The sequence below is a fragment of the Phascolarctos cinereus genome, unplaced genomic scaffold, assembly GCF_003287225.1.
Source record: "Phascolarctos cinereus isolate Bilbo 61053 unplaced genomic scaffold, phaCin_HiC Scaffold_4;HRSCAF=312, whole genome shotgun sequence".
NCBI classification, from domain to species: Eukaryota; Metazoa; Chordata; class Mammalia; order Diprotodontia; family Phascolarctidae; genus Phascolarctos; species Phascolarctos cinereus.
The window spans coordinates 82,432,000-82,444,163 of record NW_027555847.1 but is presented as its reverse complement, the minus strand read 5'-3'; the positions used below and the strand labels follow the sequence as shown (position 1 = coordinate 82,444,163).

General features: G+C 43.3%; 1 protein-coding gene across 1 annotated transcript in view; it reads right to left on the bottom strand.

Annotated features, from left to right (window-relative positions):
• Positions 1-10,366, bottom strand: part of LOC110197543 (inter-alpha-trypsin inhibitor heavy chain H4-like) — a 31,486-nt gene extending 21,120 nt beyond the window's left edge. The window contains exons 1-4 of the mRNA XM_020971552.2: positions 10,193-10,366; positions 8,985-9,145; positions 554-658; positions 176-338 (exon numbers count right to left, since the gene is read on the bottom strand). Coding sequence (XP_020827211.1) covers positions 176-338; positions 554-658; positions 8,985-9,145; positions 10,193-10,273 — 510 coding nt within the window. The 5' untranslated portion in view covers positions 10,274-10,366. The remainder of the gene's footprint in view (positions 1-175; positions 339-553; positions 659-8,984; positions 9,146-10,192) is intronic.
• Between the last annotated feature and the right edge of the window lie 1,798 nt (positions 10,367-12,164).

Here is a 12,164-nt window from a genome sequence, read left to right as displayed (position 1 = left end):
AGGGGGTAAGCTTGCTCAGGGAACCCCTTATCTGAGGAGGAAGAGCCTCTGGTCCCAGGGAGCCCTGCTGGGAGCTGGGGATGAGGGGAGAGAAACAGACTTCTGTCTGGTGGGGGTGGGGGGCAGAATGAGTGAATCAGGGCAGCCTTCCCAGAGGAGTCTTAAGGCTTATTACCTGCAGGTGTCTGACCAGCTGTTGGGGCCGGACCTTCAGAATCAGCTCATATTTCCCCAGCTGCCTCTTCAACAGCTCCTCATAGACCAGCTCAAAGGTGACCTTGGCAGTTGGGGCCACATTGACAGACACCTGGAACTGCTCCAGATTCCTCCCTGTGGCCCTGGGTGGGAGGTGGGCTCCTTAGTGCCACCGGGAATGGACGGGGTGGACAGGGGGAGCTTGGGCAGAGCTGGGTTCTGTAGGGGTTGTTGTCAGTGTGGCCATGGCCACGGGCTAGACAGGCAGGGCAAGAGGTGCTCTCAGGCAGGGGGTTGGCTGTGTGGGACTTTCTGATCCCCCAGCTGCTCCAGCCCAAACCCTGCCACAGACCCTTACCTGATGATTCCAGCACTCTGACCCCTGGCTACAGCTGAGCTGTACTTCTCCTCAGCAGCTGCCTTCTTCTTGATCTCCCCTGGGTATGTCACACCATCAATGATCCTGGGGAGGGAGAGAGAAGGGGGTCATAGAGAAGCCTCAGGGAAGGAGCAAGAGCTGGGGGCACTGGGGAAGGAGGCTGGAGGGACAGAGGAGAAGGGAGAAGGTTGGATTCTGACCTGTCATATTACTTAATGTACATGATGCAACCTAACTATTCTAGATTGTCTTTCCTTGTTCTGAACGGTTCCAATACAAATTCCTCTATTTATCATTTAAAATCCTCCACCATCTGGCTGCAGGCTGCACCCACAGGCTTATTCCATATGACTCTGCTTCACAAACTGTACTGTATAGTAAAACTGTCCCAGTTGCTGTTCCCTGTACACAACATTCCATGTCCCATCTCCTGTGCCCCAAGCCTGAAATGCACCCCTCAGCTCTGCTCCACAGAATCTTGGAATCAAAGCTCAGCTCTAGTACCACCTCTTACTTCTCTGATCCTCCTAGATACCAATACCTATCCCATGCCCCAAAAATTAATTTATATTTGCCTTGTATATACTTTGTATTTTCTTATAAAGGACCATGTTCTTTTCCTGGACAGAATGGAAGCTCATGTCTTGGCTCCCCATTATCTAGGACAGTGCTAAATAAATGTTTATTGGTTGACCCTCCAACCTGCTCTCCCTACCTTGAGTCTCAACACTTTCCCACCCATCCTATATGGGCTTCCTAAGGCTTCCTTTGGTTCAAAAACCCTCTCTGGCTCCCTATTGTGAAATTAAAAACTGCTTATCCTGGCATTTCAGGTCCTCCATATTCTGGCTTTCACATATCCATCCATAAAATAATTAATAATAAAATAAAATTAAAATTAAAAATCAATAATAAATTTATAATATATTGAGCTATAATATATGTATTATGCTTTATTGTTATATATAATTATAATAATATATTTCTATGTTATATGTGACATATAATATATTAATTATAATATATCGCTATAGTATAATATATAAATATATAAAATGATAATATATAAGTCATTAAGGTTAGCAAAGAAACATTTTGTGTGTGTGTGTGTGTGTGTGTGTGTGCGTGCACACACATATCCATGTATTTTCACAACCACTCTGTAGGTTGGGTCATTTTACAGATGAGGAAACTGAGTCACAGAGAGGTTTAGTAACTTGCCCAGGGCCACACAGCTTGTCAGTGCCTAAGGCCAGATTCAAATTCAGGTTTTCCTGACTTACCAGCCCCAAGATTCCTTTGTGTGCTTTAGAACCACCCAAAGTAGAGACCTCCTCATTCCGTGTTCTCACTCCATCCTGGACCATCTTTTTGCCTTCAGTCACCTGCCTTGAATGAACTCTCCTAATATCCATTTCTGCTCCTGGAAGTCTCTCCTCCATGAAGCCTTTGATGACTCCTTTCCCAATCCCAATCTGTAGGTGATCTCTGCTGCCTCTCGTCATGGGTCTGTCTGGATTTCTCCCTGTTTCTTAGTTCCTTCTTTCTTAAGTCAGAGGTATTCACTTATCTTTAGACAATCAACTTCTTTCAAGCAGGTTCTCCTCCCCAGCCTCCCCAGTATCCCCAAGACAGAGAGCAAAACTTTGCACACCATGCTATAACTTCTTAATAAACATTGGTTCAATTGATCCAAATGGAAGTCCTATCTCCCCCACCAGACCACGAATTCTCAGAGGAGAGGAAGGTCATAAAACTAACCAACTGATCTGGATTTTTTCCTGTGCCCCTTATTTTCCTAGGCCCTACCTCAGGGACTTTCTAGGGAAAATTCAATTCAGTTCAACTCGAGAAGCATTTATCAAACACCTGCTTTGTTTAAGGCACCGTGCCAGTTGCTTAGGATTGAACAGCAAAAGGGAAGCAATTCCTGTGCTTAAGGAGTTTACTGCCTACTAGAGGGTGACCATATGTACACACAAAGTATTAAGTACATACAAAGCAATTTTGTGTATGTAATGTGGGGTGGGAAGTGGGGATAGTTCTAATAACTGGGAAAAACGAAAAAGGCTTCCCATAGGGAATTTTGAAAGGAGGTAGGGATCCTGAGATGTGGGGGTGAGAAGGGAGAGCATCCTAAGAATGGGGGACAATCTGAGGAAGGGCACAAAAGTGGGAGATGGAATGTCCCATACAGGGATCATAAAATTGGCTCCTTTGGCTGGAAATTAGAATGTGCAAAGAAAAGTAATACGAAGCAAATGTAGAAATATAGGCTGAAGCAAGACTGGAAAGGACTTTAAAAACCTCACACTGTGCCTGTATTTCTATAATTCCTCCAGAATTGACTATTCCCATCTTTTGTCATTTTTGCCCAACTTGCTGGGTGTGCAGTGGAACCTCAGAGTTGCTCTGATTTGCATTTCTCTTACTATAATCTTTCAGATGGTTGTCAATAATTTACAATTCTACTTTTGACTAATTATCAATTGGGAATGATTTTTGGTCTTATACCACTCTGTTTGTTCCCTGTGTATACTGGATAGTAAACTTTCATCAGAAATAGATGATGCGAAGATTTTTCCCCTAATCATTGCCCTTAACCCATTTGTATTATTTTTTTCCAGAAAATGCTTTTTAATTTCATGAAATCAAAATTATTTGCTTTATCTTTTATGACAGTTTCTATCCCTTGGTTGGTTAAGAATTCTCCCCCTAGCCTAAGTTGTGCAAGGCATCTGATCTTCTCTTCTAATTTTAATTATTTTAATGATATAACCTTTAATATTTAGTTCATTTATCCATTTTGAGTTTATTGTGGCCTATGGTGTAAGATGGTGGTCTAAGCCTGCCCCAGCAATTCTTATCAAATAGACAGGTGCATCAATGCATTGTTGATGGGACTGTCGATTCACCCAATGCTTCTGGAAAGTAATTCAAATTATTCTAAGAAAGTAACTAAAATGTTCATTCTTTTTGAGCCAGAAGTTCCACTGTTGGGTATATATACCAGGGAAGTTGATCATAAGAAGAAAGATCTCATATGCACCAAAATATTTATAGGAACACTTTTTGCAGCAAAGAACTAGAAATGAAATAGATGCCCATCAATCAGGGAATGGCTAGATATGATGTGGTACATGAATATAATGGAATATCACTGTGACATAAAAAATGGTGGTTAAGAAAAATACAAAGGAGCATGGGAAAATGTATATGAAGTGATAGAAAGTGAAGTAAGCAGAACTAGGAAAATAAGATACACAAAGAGCGCAACAACGTAAATGGAAAGAGTAACAACAAAACAAATGAAACTTAATGCAGTGAAATTTCAGTAACCAAGCTTGGCTCCAAAGAACAGAATGTATGTTCCATTCTTCTTTGCAGAGGTGGGGAAGTGTGATTGTAGTACTCCACATGTAATGTGGGACTTGGTTTAGATGTTGTTCAGTTTGCTCAACTGTTTTTCTTTTTCCTTTCCCTTTTTAATTCTTCATTATAAAGGATTGTTCTCTGGAAGAGAAAGGTACAGGGACATATTAGGAAATGTCCCAATGATGCCGCCATGCTGGATACCATCCCTCCACCTTTTTAGCTTCTTTTTATGTGGTATCTTCTGTCATTAGATTGTGAGCTCCTCGAGGGCAGGGACTATCTTATGCCTTTCTTTGTATCCCCAGTGCTTAGCACAGTGCCTGATACATAGTAGGCACTTAATTAATGTTTATTGACTCTGACTCCTCTCTCTCTGTCAAAAGAAAAGGTATTAATAAAAAAAAAATTAAAAGCTAAACAGAGGAATTTGTGTTTTACCCCAGTGGAGACAGAGGACTGCTGAAGTTCCTTGAGTGGGGAAGTGACATTGTGGAACCCGTACTTCAAGGATATCAATTATATATCTCTGTGAAGGAGAGATTGGAGAGTAGAGAGACAAAAAGCAGGGCCATCAATTGGAAGGATATTCCAAGAGTCCAAGTATGAGATGATAGGGGCCTGGATGAGGATGGCTGCAACATGATCAGAGAGATGGGCACAGATGTGAGAGATGCCATGGATGTAGAATCCAAGACCTATTGCATATGGAGGTGGCAGAGGAAATGAAGAATAGAGAAAGACTGCAAAGTTGGGAATCTGAGTTATTAGAAAGATAGCATTACCCTTAAAAGGAAATAGTAAGTTAGGAGAAAGGCTGTGTTTAGGAAGGAATGTAGTGCAATAGATAGACTGTCATTTGGAGTCAGGAAGACCTGAGTTCAATTCTATCTCAGACAATTATTAGCCAAGTGAGGCAAGTCACTTAACTTCTCTCAGCCTTAGTTTCCTCATCTGTGAAATGGGGATGATACTAATAGCATATAACTCACAGGGTTGTTCCTAAGATCAAAGAAGATGATATAAGTAATGCACTTTGAAACCTTAAAGTGCTAGTTATCAGTTATTATAATAAATAATAATATGCTCTGCTTTGTACATGCCTAGTTTGGGATGCTTATGGGACATCCAGTTGGAGATGTCTAGCTAGAGGTTTGTGATAGGGAACTGGAGTTCAAGAGAGATGAGGGCTGGATATATAGGTAATAGAGTCACTTGTAGAGAAGAACTGAACCTATGGGACCTGAATGATGAGATATGGGGTGTGTGTGTGTGTGTGTGTCTGGGAGAGAGAGAGGGAGGGGGAGAGAGAAGAAGAAGAAGAAGAAGAGAAGAAGAAGAAGAAGAAGAAGAAGAGAAGAAGAAGAAGAAGAAGAAGAAGAAGAAGAAAAGGAAGGAGAAGGAGGAAAAGGAGAAGGAGGAGGAGGAGAAGGAGAAAGAGGAGGAGGAGGAGGAAGAGGAGAAGAAGAAGAAGAAGAAGAAGAAGAAGAAGAAGAAGAAGAAGAAGAAGAGGGAGGAGGAGGAGGAGGGAAAGAAGGAGGAGGAGGGGAAGAAGAGAGAGAGAGAGAGAATGAGAGAGGGAGGTAGAGAGAGAGAGAGAAGGGCCCAGGTATACAGTCAGTGCCTACTATACTCAAGGCTGTGTGCTAGGGAGACAAAACGGATTTGTTTTGAGCCAGGGGAAGAGGACTAAACACTGGACATCAGAAAGGACTTCCTGTAGGAGGTGGCACAAGGAAACTAAAGATTCCAAGAGACAGAAATGAGAAGGGGGTGTGTTCCAGGTGTGAGGAACAGCCAGTGCAAAAGCACAGAGATAGGAGATGAGAATCTCAAGATGTTGCTATCTTTATGACTCCATTTGGGGTTTTCTTGGCAAAGATACTGGTGGGGTTTGCCATTTCCTTCTCCAGCTCATTTTATGGATGAGGAAACTGAGGCAAACAGGGTAAAGTGACTTGCCTAGGGTCACACAGCCAGTAAGTATCTGAGGCTGAATTTGAACTCAGGAAGATGAGTCTTCTTGACTCCAGGCCCAGCACTCTCTCACTGCACTACCTAGCTACCCATTGTTGCCATGATTACCTCCAAATATTCAGGAGCTGATGATACAAGATTAGATTAACCAAGAAGTGTTTGGGCCGCTTTCCTAAGAATAGAAACATTCTACTTCCATAGGACTGTTCTCTGTCACCTCCTTGAAGGGAGATTCTAGTTAAATTACTGGTGTACAAATGGTATGCAGTCACAAATATGGCCATAGAGTTTGATGACTTCAGGAAACAGTAAAATCAAGATTACAAAAACCAGACAGAGCTGGAAGTGGGGCTAGAGATGAAGAGTGGAATGGTCTGGGCCTGTCTTCTCCAGCATTGGACCAGGAGCGATAAAATGGCTAGAATTTATGTAGCATTCTAAGGTTGGCAAAAGCACCTTGCAAGCGTTGCCTTACTTGATCCTCTGCAATAACCCTGTGAAGTAGGTGCTTCCATTATCCTTATATTACAGATGAGGAAACTGAGGCTGAATGACTTGTCCAGGGTCACACAGTTAGTAAATGTCTGCCACAGGATTTGAATTCAGGTTTTTCTGACTTAAAGGCCAGTGCTCTATCCACCACTCTATTGCACCACCTAGCACTAGCCTCCTCCTAGCTCTGCCATTAACTCACTGTGTGATTTTGTCTAAGTCTTTTGCTTTCTCTTAGCCTTAGTCTCCCCAACTGGAAAATTTGAATAGGGTTAGACAAGGGTCACTGAGGTTTCCTACAAGTGTGATATTCTGATTCTAGAGCCTGGATAGCTACTTGGCTGGGTACTGATCCAAGGCTCCAGAAAAATCCAGTCTCCCTCCAGCTACACCTCTGCTGTAGGATTTTGAAATCAGGACAAACATTCCCCTGCCCCCTTATCTCAGGGAATAAAGGGTCCCAGGGCCAGAGAGGCTCCGGGTGCCTGGAACACCCAAGTCAAAAGATATGACCAGCCCTCGAGCTTAGGAGCTCCCAACCAGGAGGGCAAAGCTCCAGAAAGCTCGTAGTATGGCCCTGCCCTGGGAGAAGTGTCCCTGCTGGATCAGTATTGAGACAAGGATTTGGTCTAATTTCCAAACGGATGAAATTATTGCCTGCCCCAGACAGGCTGAGGTGTTTGGAGGACAGTAGAATACAGGTTTAACATGATTCACCACACCTCCCCCTCCATCCTAGGCATAGAATCAGAGTCCCTCATCCAGAAGTCACAGGGTCCAAACTCCTGTCTCTGGACTGGGACCTCATTCACTCCATCGTCTAGACAAGGTTCTTCCCTGAGATTGAGCTACTGTAATAGACTTCCCTTGACAATGTCCTCTCTTCTTCATCTTTGCTTCCTTTCATCGCCGGCCCTGATCCTCTGCCCCTCCCCCATTTCCTGCTATCACCCTGGGAAGGCCAGAGAAGAAGTTCACTGCCCCACTGCAAACATTACAAAATCTGTTTGGAAACCAGTCAGAGGAGAGGAGAGGGTGAAGAGGAGTAGGGAAGGGAGGAGAAAAAAGATGGAGGGCAAGAGAGAGAGAGCTCGTGTTCTGAGTTGGATAAGTCACAACCTGCCACTTTCCTCACTGCTCACCTTCTACTTTCCTCCTCTAGGCACCTCTAGGAGGAAGGCGTGATTAGAAGGAACAACAAAGAATGTAATAAGAGGATGCTGGAGACAAGAGGACACAGTGGAAATCATAGAATCCCAAGGTCAAAGCAACCTTTGGGGTCACAGATCACCATAGAACTGCAGCCCCCCTCCAATCCATACACCAGCTCTCTCGACTTCAGAGACACCATGCTTTACTGGTTCACCTCCTACCTCTCATATCTCTTCTTCTCAGTCTCTTTCAATGGCTCCTTTTCCTCTTCTAAACCCCTCAATGAGGTTGCTCCCTAAGGGTCACTTTTCTCCTCTCTTCTTTGTTTCTCAGCAATCTCATTCACTGCCCCATCTGCAATGAGCATGTATGTGCAGATGACACCCAGTTTATGTCTCTAGCTCAGACCTCTCCTCTGAGCTCCAGAATGATCTCTCCAACTGCCTTCAGGATATCTCTGCCTGGATGACCCATCTGCATCTTGAGCTCAATGTACATGATACTGAACTCATTATCTTTCCCCCTCCATTTGTTCTTTTTAAATTCAGTTTTTCTCTCTGTGCACCATTCAGTCTCCAATTTTTGTCCATCTCTGAAGCTTCCTTCTGCCTCACCCATTGTATACAATCAATTATCAAGTCTTATTAATTCTACTGTGGAAATTACAAGGATGGTAAATGCCTCAGTCCATTAAAATTAGGAAAAACATCATCCATACCTTCTCTCTGACCAAACGGTGTATAGTAGTATACTTTAAAACTAATATTCCTCTGTTTCTCTCTTTGTCCTAGCCCAAATGCTCATCACCTGTTTTGCCACCCACATGTTCATGAATTTCCATTCAGTAAAGGATGTGATTCCGATGAGGTTATATTTTCTTCCTTGTGTTAAAACCTCAAGTTGACTTTATTTGTTATCCATACTGCTATCCATATCCATTGATGTACAGACACTAGAGGTCATGAATAATTACTCTTAGGAAAGATGAGGAGCACAATAAGTTGGTGGGGGGTGTAAAGTATGAGAGGGGGGAGGAGGCATGGGGTGATAGGAAGGTCCAGACTTCTCATCTATATGGGAAAGTTGGTGATAAGTCTATCTTGGGCAGCTTCAGGAAGATAGTCTTTCAGTCCCCTTCTGGCTAATTGGCTCCAATCATGACTCTCATCCTACCAGTCTTTGTGATTCATATGAAGTCATATTTATTTCCTTGTAATAAAATGTCGGTTCCACTCTGCTCATTAGCCATACTCTGCATGTTGGGTGCATATATACGTCAGGCCATTAGTCCTTCTCCTTAGACTTTTCATAGGGGAGATAGGAAATGGAGAAAGTTGAGATATGGGGGATAGGCCATCATGGAGAGGAGGAAAATTGGAGGCGGAAGGAAGTAGGTCATCCAGGGATCAGTACTTACATGGAGAAGTTGGTGATGAAGGCTGATTTGGGCAGCTCCACCTGGAAGACAGCTTCTTGGGCCTCTTGTGCATTATTGACCACACGGCTGGTGATGGTGGTGTGGGCAAAGCGAGATGTGACCTTGGAGTCCAGGGTGAGACTGTAGATGTCAATACCATTCTAGGGTGGGATTGAGAGAATGGGGAGGTCACCAAGGGGAAAAGATCTGGCCCATGACAGTGCCTCCTCCACAGTCTTATCCCCACTTCCCTGATCCCTGGAGGCAGAACATTTCACAAATGTCATTAGTCATTGCATGGAAGAAGTGACAGAACCCAAGTTTCTCAGTGCAACCCAATTAGGAAAGAGGGGTATAATATTATGTAATTCCTATGGGGGTGGGAAGAAAGTGTATTCCAATATAGGAAGGATGAGTTGAGTTGGGAATCAGAGACTTAGGTCTTGGTTCTGCCTCTATTCAAGGTTATGGGTGGCTGAGCAAGTGACTTCACCTCGTCTTTTACTCTGAAAGATGGGAAGAAGAAAGGCTACATAAGTTTGGTCCTGAGATCCCAGGAACTTTCTCTTTTCTGCCTCTCTTCACAGGGAAACTAAGGCCAGGCCAAGTCACCAAAGCTCTGGCCAGGGCTTCTGAATCATGCCTTTCTGCCCTAGGGTCCTTGTCAGTATGGTAGGTGACTGTAGATACCTTGCTTCACTCTCAGTAAGAACAAAGTCATTGAAACTTTTCTATATTCATAACACAATAGATGATAAATGATGATAATGACGATGTAATAGCTAGCTTTAAGGTTAGCAAAGCACACTACAAATATCTCATTTAATCCTCACAACTGCCCTGGGAAGTGGGTGCTTTTATTAGCCCCATTTTACAGATGCACAAATAGCCAATAGCCACATGCCTGCCAGCTCAGATATTCATTTGTACATACTCATACCCCATTCATTTGTGCCCATTTTATAGACATAGGGTCATCACAGTAGCCTAAAGACACTTAGAGGTCATCTAGTCCAAGCACATAATTTTTCAGTTGAAGAAAATGAGGCCAAGGATAAAGTGACTTGCCCAAATTCATACTGTGATTGACCCAGAAGTCAAACCCAGGTCCCCAAACCCCTAGTCCATTATACTTCCAGATGCCTCTGTATACCCTCAAAATCTATTTTCTCCCACATATATGCACTAAATCACAGACACCCACATACCTTCTGAGCAGCCACAGAAACGAAAGAAGCCAACAGAAAGGTGAGGATAGAGAAGGGCAGGATGTGAGCTGGGACCCCCATTCTGGTTGGACAGAGGCAATGGCACAGGAAGGGCCAGGATTTAGAGCCTTCAGTGAATCAATAACCACCCTCAGCAGTGATTACAGGAAGTTAGGAAGGGGGAGGGATTTTAATAGGCCAAATGCAGGGCTCCAGGATAGGACTTCCCAGAAGGCCTTGGAACTGTTGGAAAACACCCCCTCAGATAGGAAGCCTCACGCAGTTTCCTCCTCTGTCCTTCTGTATCCTAGGCAGCACCACCCACACACCAACCCTCTCTCCTTGCTTTTGGATCTAGGACATTGCTTCCTTCCCCCTACCCCAGGACCTAGACTAGATTACCCCAAGTGCTGGAGATGGAGGAGAGGTAGAGTCAAGGAGGGAGAAATCACAAACTTGAGCAGAATTGAGAGAATTGAGTTCAAGCCAATGCAATTCAAAGAATCTTTATTCAATACCCAACCAAGAACTTTGAGAGATGAAAAGATATAAAAAATGTTTAGATAAGACAAGGTTTCCCCTTCACAGATCAGTATAGGGAAAAGAAGCCAACACAGAGGACTTGAATATAAAAGCCCCAAATGTGGGGCCATGAGGCCCCCCTCCTCCCTTTACTATCTCCTAAGCAAAGCGTGAAATCCAAGGGAGGCGGATCAACTCTGTCATATTTTGTTTCAACACAACCATCATTTCCCAATCACCAACTCAATCCACCCCCACACCCACCAGCTTGCTGTAAAAAAAAAAAAAAAAGCAAAACCAGCTAATTTAGCAATTGTGACTGATAACATATGTAACCTTGGGTTCGTAGAAATTTATCACTTCTTAACAGAGCGAGGAAGTGAGGAATTTTTATTGACCTATATTGTCCATTGTATTTGACCCAAGTTCAGTTATCCTTTAGTTTTGTCTTCATTTATATTTTTGTAGTCAAAAGAATGTTAAAATTATTTTTACATATAATTAGGGGAAAATAAAATGTTAAATATATGTTTATAGTCATCATGATTATCGTGTTTAGATAGTAAGTAGATAGAAAATTGGACATGGACTGAGGAAGACCTGGGTTCACAACCTACCTCCAGACACACTGACGGTTGATTATGGTCCTTTGTTCTTTGGAGAGGACCAAAATGACATTATTATGTTAGAGTCAAGTTACTATGCGGCTGACTGTGGCTGATCAGATCAATGTGAGCTCAGAACGCTCTACCACAGGTTGGGCGCAGATAGTCCATGGGAACATGTGGGGTGGCTTCTCTAAATTTGTGCAGCTCGCATTTCTTTTGAGCTACTTCAATTCTGCTTTGCTCATAGAGCACAAGACCTTCTCTGATGTGGGCATGCCATGCTGGACAGTCCTATGCCAGTGTCTGCCATTTCACACAATCAATTCCCTAGTTCTTAAGAGAGACCTTGAGAATGTGGGACAAGACAATGTGAGATGAGCACATGTGAGCGCTTGCCCCGCGTGAGTTCTCCGTAAAATAGTCTTTCAGGCAAGCAAATGTTTGGCATTTGAACAACGTGGCCAGCCCATCATTGTTGTGCTCTCTGCAGCAGAGTTTAAATTCTTGGCAGTTTAGTTCGAGAAAGGACCTCAATGTCTCATATTCTATCCTGCCAGGTGATCTTCAGGATCTTCCTAGGACAATTCAGATGGAAGCGATTCAGATTCCTGGCAGGTACAGTAGTGACATTTTTTAGTGACCCAAGAGGCATATCACTTACTAAACTGGGTTCTAGAGGTCAGGGTTGCAAAATATCAGTACAGAGTCAATTAAGAGTGAAGCAAGTAGCTGTTTATCCTGACCAGCAGAGGTAGATAGCAAAGTGGATGGCAATCTACCCTGAGCATGACTTGAAAGTCTCCTTATACTCAGGTTATTAGGGCAGCATTCATAAGCTAAGC